General features: G+C 41.6%; 1 protein-coding gene across 1 annotated transcript; it reads right to left on the minus strand.

The window, feature by feature from the left end:
- Positions 1-6,741: 6,741 nt before the first annotated feature.
- Positions 6,742-8,602, minus strand: LOC149449432 (zinc finger BED domain-containing protein 5-like). The gene has a single exon (XM_089693248.1). It carries the CDS (start codon positions 8,431-8,433, stop codon positions 6,742-6,744), a length of 1,692 nt encoding a protein of 563 aa, XP_089549374.1. The 5' UTR covers positions 8,434-8,602.
- Positions 8,603-12,838: the final 4,236 nt, after the last annotated feature.

The raw sequence follows: 12,838 nt of genomic DNA on the forward strand, positions 1-12,838 counted from the left end.
TAAGCACGTGAAACCATAGGTTAAGTAGTCCCGTTCCTTCCCCTGGCCTCCAGCAGAGCAGAAGTTTTTTGGGGGGTTTTTTGGCAGCAGACAAGAGAATTCTCAGCAGTAGTCCTGTTCCTGTCCAGATAACTGCTGAATGCACAGGAGAAAAAAAATGCCACATTCCACTAAAGTGTTTAGGTTTGGCTTGAAGGAAAGGTGGCAACCCTAGTCCCATGCCACAGGGACACCCAATCGACCAGCTCACGCTTCTGCCGGCCTATCAAAGGCAGACAAAATACCAAAATCGCTCTATCCCCCTCTGATATTGGAAACAGGAATTGATGAGCATATATCACTTCCAGTTTCACCGCATGTCACCGGAGACATTTTTAAAAATGGAAACCATTGATCACACTTTTTTTTTGCTGATCAAATGCTTTAAGGGCAGAGAAGGGATCTGAGGTCTTCGTGACCCCAGATCTCTCCATAAAGAGTACCTGTCACTGCCTATTGCGGTCATAAGAGATATTTACATTCCTTGTGACCGCAATAAAAGTGAAAAAAAAAAAGGCGACAGTATAAAAAAAAAATGCTAGGCACCCCCATCCTAACACACAAAAGGCAAAACGAATGAGTTGGTCCTGCACCCATGCAAACAGCGATCATCACACACATGCATCTCCGTGAATGTCAGATTATGGGCAGTAATTCCGCACCAGACCTCCTGTGTAAATTCAAAGTGGTAAAGTGTAAGGGCCAGTCCACACCACAAAAAAAGCACTCTTCTGGAGATACGTTTTTGCTTACAGTTCACACCACACACCGGTGAAGTTTGCCATGTTCTAGTACAGTGGTTCTCAACCTTTTTAATGCCGCGACCCCTTAATACAGTTCCTCATGTTGTGGTGACCCCCAACCATAAAATTATTTTCGTTGCTACGTCATAACTGTAATTTTGCTACTGTTATGAATTGTAATATAAATATCTGATATACAGGATGTATTTTTATTGCTACAAATTGAACATAATTAAAGCATAGTGATTAATCACAGTCATAGACAAAATGTAGTTATATATTGTGAAATATTTATTTCTAATTACAAATACATGAAATTTTATCTTGAAACATGGTGTAGCATGGATAACAGGCTTAATATAACAACAGTAAACTGAATTGCTACATTTTGCAACAGTATGCATAAAAAGCCAACGTCAGTGCGAACGTTGAGATTGCTTTCTTCTCACCAGATCAGAAATTCTCGGGGCAGTCTTTGCAAGAGCACATCGAAGATCATCTTCCACAACAAGTCTGCTTCTGTATTTAGACTTGATAACCAATAAGCTGGAAAACCCTGTTTCACATAGATATGTTGTTGGAAATGGAAGAAGAAGGCGCAACACAGTCTCAGACAGAACAGGATATGACTGCAAATACTTGATCCAGAATTTTGTAACTGGCATTGTAGAAAAATCAGATCTCGCTGCATCGTTGTTAATAAGTAGAGATGAGCGAATTTCTCAAAAATTCGATTCGGCTGATTCGGCGAATTCCAGTGTGAAATTCGATTCGATGCGAATTTCTTCGCAACGAAGATGACTTATAAAAAGGGTTTCTAGGCTTCAGAGAGCCTTTAAATTAGTGCAGAACACTGTACCTTTAATTTAAATGCCCTTGGAGATGAGGAAAGAGAAGGAGAAGGAGAAGGAGAAGGATGAGAAGAAGGAGAAGGATGAGAAGAAGGAGAAGGAGAAGGATGAGAAGAAGGAGAAGGATGAGAAGAAGGAGAAGGAGAAGGATGAGAAGAAGGAGAAGAAGGATGAGAAGAAGGAGAAGGATGAGAAGAAGGAGAAGGAGAAGGATGAGAAGAAGGAGAAGGATGAGAAGAAAGAGAAGGATGAGAAGGAGAAGGATGAGAAGAAGGAGAAGGAGAAGGATGAGAAGAAGGAGAAGGAGAAGGATGAGAAGAAGGAGAAGGATGAGAAGAAGAAGGAGAAGGATGAGAAGAAGGAGAAGGAGAAGGATGAGAAGAAGGAGAAGGATGAGAAGAAGGAGAAGGATGAGAAGAAGGAGAAGGAGAAGGATGAGAAGAAGGAGAAGGATGAGAAGAAGGATGAGAAGAAGGAGAAGGATGAGAAGAAGGAGAAGGAGAAGGATGAGAAGAAGGAGAAGGATGAGAAGAAGGAGAAGGATGAGAAGAAGGAGAAGGATGAGAAGAAGGATGAGAAGAAGGAGAAGGATGAGAAAAAGGAGAAGGATGAGAAGGAGAAGGATGAGAAGACGGAGAAGGAGAAGCAGAAGGAGAAGGATGAGAAGAAGGAAAAGGAGAAGGATGAGAAGATGGAGAAGGAGAAGGATGAGAAGAAGGAGAAGGAGAAGGATGAGAAGAAGGAGAAGGAGAAGGATGAGAAGAAGGAGAAGGATGAGAAGAAGGATGAGAAGAAGGAGAAGGAGAAGGATGAGAAGAAGGAGAAGGAGAAGGATGAGAAGAAGGAGAAGGATGAGGAGAAGGAGAAGGAGAAGGATGAGAAGAAGGAGAAGGATGAGAAGAAGGAGAAGGATGAGAAGAAGGAGAAGGAGAAGGATGAGGAGAAGGAGAAGGATGAGAAGAAGGAGAAGGATGAGAAGAAGGAGAAGGATGAGAAGAAGGAGAAGGATGAGAAGAAGGAGAAGGAGAAGGATGAGAAGATGGAGAAGGAGAAGGATGAGAAGATGGAGAAGGAGAAGGATGAGAAGATGGAGAAGGAGAAGGATGAGAAGATGGAGAAGGAGAAGGATGAGAAGAAGGAGAAGGAGAAGGATGAGAAGAAGGAGAAGGATGAGGAGAAGAAGGATGAGAAGAAGGAGAAGGATGAGAAGAAGGAGAAGGATGAGAAGAAGGAGAAGGATGAGAAGAAGGAGAAGGATGAGAAGAAGGAGAAGGATGAGAAGAAGGAGAAGGATGAGAAGAAGGAGAAGGATGAGAAGAAGGAGAAGGATGAGAAGAAGGAGAAGGAGAAGGATGAGAAGATGGAGAAGGAGAAGGATGAGAAGAAGGAGAAGGAGAAGGATGAGAAGAAGGAGAAGGAGAAGGATGAGAAGATGGAGAAGGAGAAGGATGAGAAGAAGGAGAAGGAGAAGGATGAGAAGAAGGAGAAGGATGAGAAGATGGAGAAGGAGAAGGATGAGAAGAAGGAGAAGGAGAAGGATGAGAAGAAGGAGAAGGAGAAGGATGAGAAGAAGGAGAAGGATGAGAAGAAGGAGAAGGATGAGAAGAAGGAGAAGGATGAGAAGAAGGAGAAGGAGAAGGATGAGAAGAAGGAGAAGGATGAGAAGAAGGAGAAGGATGAGAAGAAGGAGAAGGAGAAGGATGAGAAGAAGGATGAGAAGAAGGATGAGAAGAAGGAGAAGGATGAGAAGAAGGAGAGTTCTGTGACAGTTTCTCTCTATTTATGACAGTTCTGGGACATTCACTCCATACAGCTGTTTCAACCGCTGTATGGAGGGAATGTCATGGAACTGTCAGAAATAGACTATTAATGACAGTTCTGGGACTGTCCTTCCATGCAGCGGTTGAAACATTGTATGTATTTGTTTCCATAAATGGATCCATTTATGGAAACAAATACATACAATGTTTCAACCGCTGTATGGAAGGACAGTCCCAGAACTGTCATTAATAGTCTATTTCTGACAGTTCTATGATATTCCCTCCATACAGCGGTTGAAACAGCTGTATGGAGTGAATGTCCCAGAACTGTCAGAAATAGACTATTTATGACAGTTCTGGGACTGTCCTTCCATACAGCGGTTGAAACATTGTATGTATTTGTTTCCATAAATGGATCCATTTATGGAAACAAATACATACAATGTTTCAACCGCTGTATGGAAGGACAGTCCCAGAACTGTCATTAATAGTCTATTTCTGACAGTTCCATGACATTCCCTCCATACAGCGGTTGAAACAGCTGTATGGAGTGATTGTCCCAGAACTGTCAGAAATAGTCTATTTCTGACAGTTCTGGGACATTCACTCCATACAGCTGTTTCAACCGCTGTATGGAGGGAATGTCATGTAACTGTCAGAGTCCCAGAACTGTCATTAATAGTCTATTTCTGACAGTTCCATGACATTCCCTCCATACAGCGGTTGAAACAGCTGTATGGAGTGAATGTCCCAGAACTGTCAGAAATAGACTATTTATGACAGTTCTGGGACATTCACTCCATACAGCGGTTGAAACATTGTATCTATTTTTTTCCATAAATGACATTCTGCAGATACACTTAGAGGAGCGCTGCAGATACACTTTTTGCCGGCTTGGAATTATTCTTATTTTCATCCTACTTCTTCTTTTTCTTCTTATGAGGATGAGGATGAAGAAGAAGAAGTAGGATGAAAATAAGATTAATTCCAAGCCGGCAAAAAGTGTATCTGCAGCGCTCCTCTAAGTGTATTTGCAGAATGTCATTTATGGAAAAAAATAGATACAATGTTTCAACCGCTGTATGGAGTGAATGTCCCAGAACTGCCATAAATAGTCTATTTCTGACAGTTCTGGGACATTCACTCCATACAGCTGTTTCAACCGCTGTATGGAGGGAATGTCATGGAACTGTCAGAAATAGACTATTAATGACAGTTCTGGGACTGTCCTTCCATACAGCGGTTGAAACATTGTATGTATTTGTTTCCATAAATGGATCCATTTATGGAAACAAATACATACAATGTTTCAACCGCTGTATGGAAGGACAGTCCCAGAACTGTCATTAATAGTCTATTTCTGACAGTTCTATGACATTCCCTCCATACAGCGGTTGAAACAGCTGTATGGAGTGAATGTCCCAGAACTGTCAGAAATAGACTATTTATGACAGTTCTGGGACTGTCCTTCCATACAGCGGTTGAAACATTGTATCTATTTTTTTCCATAAATGACATTCTGCAAATACACTTAGAGGAGCGCTGCAGATACACTTTTTGCCGGCTTGGAATTAATCTTATTTTCATCCTACTTCTTCTTCTTCATCCTCATCCTCATAAGAAGAAAAAGAAGAAGTAGGATGAAAATAAGAATAATTCCAAGCCGGCAAAAAGTGTATCTGCAGCGCTCCTCTAAGTGTATCTGCAGAATGTCATTTATGGAAAAAAATAGATACAATGTTTCAACCGCTGTATGGAGTGAATGTCCCAGAACTGTCATAAATAGTCTATTTCTGACAGTTCTGGGACATTCACTCCATACAGCTGTTTCAACCGCTGTATGGAGGGAATGTCATAGAACTGTCAGAAATAGACTATTAATGACAGTTCTGGGACTGTCCTTCCATACAGCGGTTGAAACATTGTATCTATTTGTTTCCATAAATGGATCCATTTATGGAAACAAATAGATACAATGTTTCAACCGCTGTATGGAAGGACAGTCCCAGAACTGTCATTAATAGTCTATTTCTGACAGTTCTATGACATTCCCTCCATACAGCGGTTGAAACAGCTGTATGGAGTGAATGTCCCAGAACTGTCAGAAATAGACTATTTATGACAGTTCTGGGACATTCCCTCCATACAGCGGTTTCCGGCAAAAAGTGTATGTGCAGAGTTCCTCTATTCTGCAGATACACTTAGAGGAGCTCTGCAGATACACTTAGAGGAGCTCTGCACATACACTTTTTGCCGGCTTGGAATTATTCTTATTTTCATCCTACTTCTTCTTCTTCTTCATCCTCATCCTCTTCTTCTTCTTCTTCTGAGGATGAGGATGAGGATGAAGAAGAAGAAGAAGAAGAAGAAGTAGGATGAAAATAAGATTAATTCCAAGCCGGCAAAAAGTGTATGTGCAGAGCTCCTCTAAGTGTATCTGCAGAGCTCCTCTAAGTGTATCTGCAGAATAGAGGAACTCTGCACATACACTTTTTGCCGGCTTGCAATTATTCTTATTTTCATCCTACTTCTTCTTCTTCTTCTTCATCCTCTTCTTCTTCTTCTGAGGATGAGGATAAAGAAGAAGAAGAAGAAGAAGAAGTAGGATGAAAATAAGATTAATTCCAAACAGGCAAAAAGTGTATGTGCAGAGCTCCTCTAAGTGTATCTGCAGAATAGAGGAACTCTGCACATACACTTTTTGCCGGCTTGGAATTATTCTTATTTTCATCCTACTGCTTCTTCTTCTTCATCCTCATCCTCAGAAGAAGAGGATGAGGATGAGGATGAAGAAGAAGAAGAAGAAGAAGAAGAAGAAGTAGGATGAAAAGAAGAATAATTCCAAGCCGGCAAAAAGTGTATGTGCAGAGTTCCTCTATTTCTGACAGTTCTCTCACAGCTTCTTCACATGTACAGCGGTTGAAACATCTGTATCCTAAATGGAAACTAATAGATACAAATTGTATCTATTAGTTTCCATTTAGGATACAGATGTTTCAACCGCTGTACATGTGAAGAAGCTGTGAGAGAACTGTCAGAAATAGAGGAACTCTGCACATACACTTTTTGCCGGCTTGGAATTATTCTTCTTTTCATCCTACTTCTTCTTCTTCTTCTTCATCCTCATCCTCATCCTCTTCTTCTGAGGATGAAGAAGAAGAAGAAGTAGGATGAAAAGAAGAATAATTCCAAGCCGGCAAAAAGTGTATGTGCAGAGTTCCTCTATTTCTGACAGTTCTCTCACAGCTTCTTCACATGAACAGTGGTTGAAACATCTGTATCCTAAATGTAAACTAATAGATACAATGTTTCAACCGCTAAACATGTGTTCCTTCTGTCAGAGAACTGTCAGAAATAGCGGAGCTCACTGCAGGGACACTTTTGCCGGCTGATCGGGAAATGTTCGATTCGCGCACCCGAAGTAGGCAAAATTTCGGTTTCGCCGCGAATCGAATATTTCCTGAAATTCGACTCGAATTCCGGTTCGCCTGGTTCGATTCGCTCATCTCTATTAATGAGTTCAATGAACTCTTCTTGTGCTGTCTCGGGAACATCTTCAACTTTGACTGTGAATGGGCTTCTGGCAAGTGCAAATGGGGTGTCAGGTAGATTTGGAAAGTATGATGAAATTTCATTTTCAAGCATGTGCAAGTGTTCTTTCACAGAAATTATCATAGTAATTCTTTTGTTTGGTTCAATGCTATGTTCCTCAAAGAAAGCAGATAAGGTAGGCAACATGTAAATATTATTTTTATCCAATTTTTTTTGCCAAAGCTGAAGTTTCATTTGGAATGATCGAATCTTTTCAGACAAGTCGAGGCAAGTTGCATTTGGCCCTTGCAGTGATAAATTTAACTCATTCAAGATGGCAAAGATGTCAACCAAGTAAGCTATTTTCTGCAGTTGACATTTATCGCTGAAAAGTGCTTCGAACTGCGGTCTTGCCTTCTGATTCAAAAATGTTTTAAGTTCATCACGAAGCTCAAAAACACGTTTTAAAACTTTTCCTCTTGACAACCATCTCACTTCGGTGTGAAATAGCAAAGCATTGTGTGGCGCATCCAACTCGTTGCACAGTTGCGAAAACAGTCGACTGTTTAAACTGCTCACCTTTACAAAATTGACACAACTTATGATGCTTTTCATTACTTCTTGTAACTCTTGTGGCAGCGTCTTTGTTGCTAATATTTGCCTATGAATCATACAGTGAGTTCCGATGACTTTTGGTGACTCGTTCAGTACCAAACGTTGAAATCCAGATCGACATCCTAGCATAGCTGGAGCACCATCTGTGCAAACACCACAAACCTTTTCCCAAGAGATCTGATGCTCTTTCAGAAATGAACCAACTGTGTGAAATACATCATGTGCAGTAGTTGTTGTTTCAAGAGGTTTGCAAAAAAGAAACTCATCTTTAAAGTCGCCATCATTAATATATCTCACGTAAACCAGTAACTGTGAACAGTTTGCCACGTCTGTAGATTCATCAAGCTGCATACTAAATATTGGAAGTGGAGCAAATTTAATTTCCTGCACTAACTGACCAAGAATATCAGCAGACATGTCATCTAATCGCCTGCGGACAGTGTCGTTGGATAAGGAAATTGCATTCAATTTCGTAACAAATTCGTCTCCGATCATAACTCGAACAATGTCTTTGGCCGCTGGCAACAGTAAATCCTCACCAATGGTGTGAGGTTTCATAGCTCTGGCGATTCTGAGTGCCACCAAATATGAAGCTTCAACGGCTGCTACATTTTGTTTGTAGTACTTGCCACCAGTGTCAAGTCTGGCTTTCTTGAGTGCATCAGCTTTGCTTCTAAAATAGTTGGTATCCCTGCTGGCAAAGCTCGGATGCTTGCTATCAAAATGGCGTTTTAGTTTGTTCGGCTTCATAGATTCAGGTGATAGAACTTCACAACAAATAACACATTGCGGTTTCTCAATTCCTACTGTAATTATTGAGGTAAAACCATACTGTAAAAAATCCTCAGTATATTTTCTCTTTTTAGGGTTCTTCTCTACGCGATCCATTGTCATGGGATGGTTTGTTATATAAATGAAAATATTATATGACAATATAATGATGAAAAACAATTCAAGTGTTGTCCCGTCTTACCTCCAATGGGGCAGCACTAAACAAAACCACCATTAAAAAAAAAATAACCTGTGAAATCGCTGGGGATTTTCTTCTGACACCACACCCACCTGTCTGACAAACAGCAATGAAAGCAATCAATCACAACAGTTTAATCCCTTGCCCCCCCAAAAAAAATCATTTGTGGCTCAGTCCCCCCCAAAAAAATAAATAAATCATTGGTGGCTCAGTGTTTCACTCCCCATACAAAATATATTGATATTGATCAGTGGTGGCTAGGTGGGGGATCCCTCCAAAACCCATTTTATAACATTGGTAATTAGTAATTCATCCCCCACATAGTAATTCATCCCCCATATAGTAATTCATCCCCCATATAGTAATTCATCCCCCATAGTAATTCATCCCCCATATAGTAATTCATCTCCCATATAGTAATTCATCCCCCATAGTAATTCATCCCCCACATAGTAATTCATCCCCCACATAGTAATTCATCCCCCACATAGTAATTCATCCCCCACATAGTAATTCATCCCCCATAGTAATTCATCCCCCACATAGTAATTCATCCCCCATGGTAATTCATCCCCCATGGTAATTCATTCCCCACATAGTAATTCATCCCCCATAGTAATTCATCCCCCGTATAGTAATTCATCCCCCGCATAGTAATTCATTCCCCGCATAGTAATTCATTCCCCGCATAGTAATTCATCCCCCATATAGTAATTCATCCCCCATATAGTAATTCATCCCCCACATAGTAATTCATTCCCCACATAGTAATTCATTCCCCACATAGTAATTCATCCCCCATGGTAATTCATCCCCCATGGTAATTCATTCCCCACATAGTAATTCATCCTCCATAGTAATTCATCCCCCATATAGTAATTCATCCCCCACATAGTAATTCATCCCCCATAGTAATTCATCCCCCACATAGTAATTCATCCCCCATGGTAATTCATCCCCCATGGTAATTCATTCCCCACATAGTAATTCATCCCCCATAGTAATTCATCCCCCATATAGTAATTCATCCCCCACATAGTAATTCATCCCCCATAGTAATTCATCCCCCACATAGTAATTCATCCCCCATGGTAATTCATCCCCCATGGTAATTCATTCCCCACATAGTAATTCATCCTCCATAGTAATTCATCCCCCATATAGTAATTCATTCCCCACATAGTAATTCATCCCCCATAGTAATTCATTCCCCACATAGTAATTCATCCCCCATAGAAATTCATCCCCCATAGTAATTCATTCCCCACATAGTAATTCATCCCCCATGGTAATTCATTCCCCACATAGTAATTCATCCCCCATAGTAATTCATCCCCCATAGTAATTCATCCCCCACATAGTAATTCATCCCCCACATAGTAATTCATCCCCCATAGTAATTCATCCCCCATAGTAATTCATCCCCCATGGTAATTCATCCCCCATATAGTAATTCATCCTCCATAGTAATTCATTCCCCACATAGTAATTCATCCCCCATAGTAATTCATCCCCCATAGTAATTCATCCCCCATATAGTAATTCTTTCCCCACATAGTAATTCTTTCCCCACATAGTAATTCTTTCCCCACATAGTAATTCATTCCCCCACATAGTAATTCATTCCCCCACATAGTAATTCATTCCCCACATAGTAATTCATTCCCCACATAGTAATTCATTCCCCACATAGTAATTCTTTCCCCCACATAGTAATTCATTCCCCACATAGTAATTCATTCCCCACATAGTAATTCTTTCCCCACATAGTAATTCATCCCCAGCGGGCCGTAGTTTGCCCATTGCTGGTCTACCCTTTTTCTCTGTGCAGCATCTGACGCGACTTACCAGCCCGGGCATCCAGCGCCGTCAAACACAGGAAGATGACATCACTTCCTGTGCACCAGCATAAGCGTCCGCCCGTTCCGATCTTCACACAGCACACAAACGACACACAGGCAGAGCGGCAATGTGCCGGCTGCTGTCATAAGTCTGACCCCCGAGTCTGGCGACCCCCGGGAAAGGGCCGATCGACCCCCAAAGGGGTCGCGACCCCCAGGTTGAGAACCGCTGTTCTAGTACCATTCTGTGCAGAAAAAATAAATGCAGCATGTTCTACTTTTTTTTCTGCACCAGAACTGACTGCACTAGTGTGAACTAGGGCCATTGGTATTCATGGATAACACTGTGCATGCATTTTTGATGTAGAAAAAAAAAATGCACTGGACTGCATCTAGTGAGAACTAGCCCTAAAGGCTTTAACGCGTCTCCTACGGATAGTAAAAATTACGTATTTTGTTACCATTGCATGGGTTTGTACAATTTTAAAACATGACGCGTGATATCTATTTACACGGCGTAACATCCCCTTCTATATTTTAACAAAAAATTGGGCTGTGTATTGTGTTTTTCTACATTAAAATTCAAAAAAGTTTTTGGGGTTTGTTTTAAAATGCATTTGAAAAACCACTGCGCAAATACCTATTCATATAAAAATTGCAACACCCACTTTATTCTCTAGGGCCTCAAAAAAAAAAAAAAAAAAAAAAAAAATTATATATATATATATATATATATATATATATATATATAAATAAAACTTTTTTTTGCTTCTTAAGACGCACCTAGATTTTAGAGGAGGAAAACAAGAAAAAAAAAAATTCTGAACTAATGGACTGCAGACATACTACAGGAGATGACCATAAACTGCGGACATACTACAGGAGATGACCAGAGACTGTGGACATACTACAAAGAGATGACCAGAGTGCAGAACTTTGGGGGGGGGTATCGAGTTTGACAGGTACCCGCTCCCTTGGAGTTATCCTCCTCCCTGTAGTCTTGTGGGACACGTGACAGGTCCCACAAGACTATGGGGCCATTCACAAAGTGCAGCGCTTCTCGCGCATGCGCAGTGGGCACCCGGCTGTGAAGCTGCAAGCTGTCACAGCCAGGTGCCCACACTGAAGATGCTGGCGCTGGGTGAGAGAAGACGGCCGATGAAAGCAGGACATCACTGGAACAGGCAAGACGGAGCAGCGGGTTGGCCCCGTATTATAACTTGGCGAAGGGGGGGGGGGGAATACCTGGCCGGCCGCTCCATAAGACGCACAGATATTCCCCCCCCCCCACATTTTTTTGGGTGAAAAAACTGCGCCTTATGAAGCAAAAAAAAAGTATGTAGTTTCTAAGAAATTTCCTAGCAAAAATAAAAAAACACTAAGTTGCCATGAAGCCCCAGACATTCCTAAAAGCACCTCTGCAAAAAGACCAAAACAAAAAAGAAACCCAACCCACAAACGACCCTTTGTATTTTCCATCCTTGCAATTTTTTTTTTGTTAAATCTGGACAAGTAGATTGAGAGCCCAAATTAGGTCCCTTAGGCAAGTAGTTTTTTTTTTGTTTTTTTAGTTTTTTTTTAATAGTAGTAGTTTTTAAATGTTCACAGCCCTGTTGATTGTTCAGCCTTAACCCCTATAGTGGTAACAAATACAGTGGCTGGAAAATAAAAGGTCACCCTGTGATGCTCATAGTGAGGCAACTTTCCAAGTGCTTTAGTTCGATCGGCCTTACTCACTGAGTTTTCAGAGACAGGGTTACAGTTGAGACTGTGCCATAGCTCTGGACTCAAAAACCAGACCACCAACAAGATGACATTGAGAACAGGAACCGCCTTAACAATATCTGGATCAGGTGCACACCAAAATCCATTGAATCTAAAGATTGCAGCAGTTACCGCCATCTTCAATCAACTACTACAGGAACCTAAAGACACCTATATCGAGTTGGACCGTGTACACCGCACGATGGGCCCCAGAATCCTGATCCATCTTTTGTCCGTGATACCCTGTGCAGGGTCCACGATTTTAAAGGTCAAGGATGCCATTATGCGTGCGGCCAGCATGCAAGACACCATTCAATTCAACGAAGTGCCGGTGATGCTCCTCCCTGACCTTTTGCGCCAGACTCTGGCTATGCGCAGAGCTCTGCGCCCGATCACTCAGATGTTGCAGGAGAGGCATATCCGCTATCAGTGGCGGTTCCCATTTTAACTTCACGCCTCACAGAACGGTAAATCTGCTCAATTCTGCACCCTTGGGGACTTGCCTACATTTCTCGGTGTGTTCGAGCTACCTCAGGTGTCCCTCCCGGACTGGCCCATACAACTCCTGACCCCAGGCCTTCCATTTCCCTCTTCATGGCAGCGGTCCAATTGAAAGAAGAAGAAACGTTCCAGATCCTCCTCCCAAAAGATCCCAGATCTGTGTTAATTGGGAGGTTTCTCCCTCTTCCTACAGTTTTTACACATTCTGATGGTTACTCCTGTT

The sequence above is a fragment of the Staurois parvus genome, unplaced genomic scaffold (genome assembly GCF_062004578.1).
Source record: "Staurois parvus isolate SC_StPar_1 unplaced genomic scaffold, SC_StPar_1.0 ptg000619l, whole genome shotgun sequence".
NCBI lineage: Eukaryota > Metazoa > Chordata > Amphibia > Anura > Ranidae > Staurois > Staurois parvus.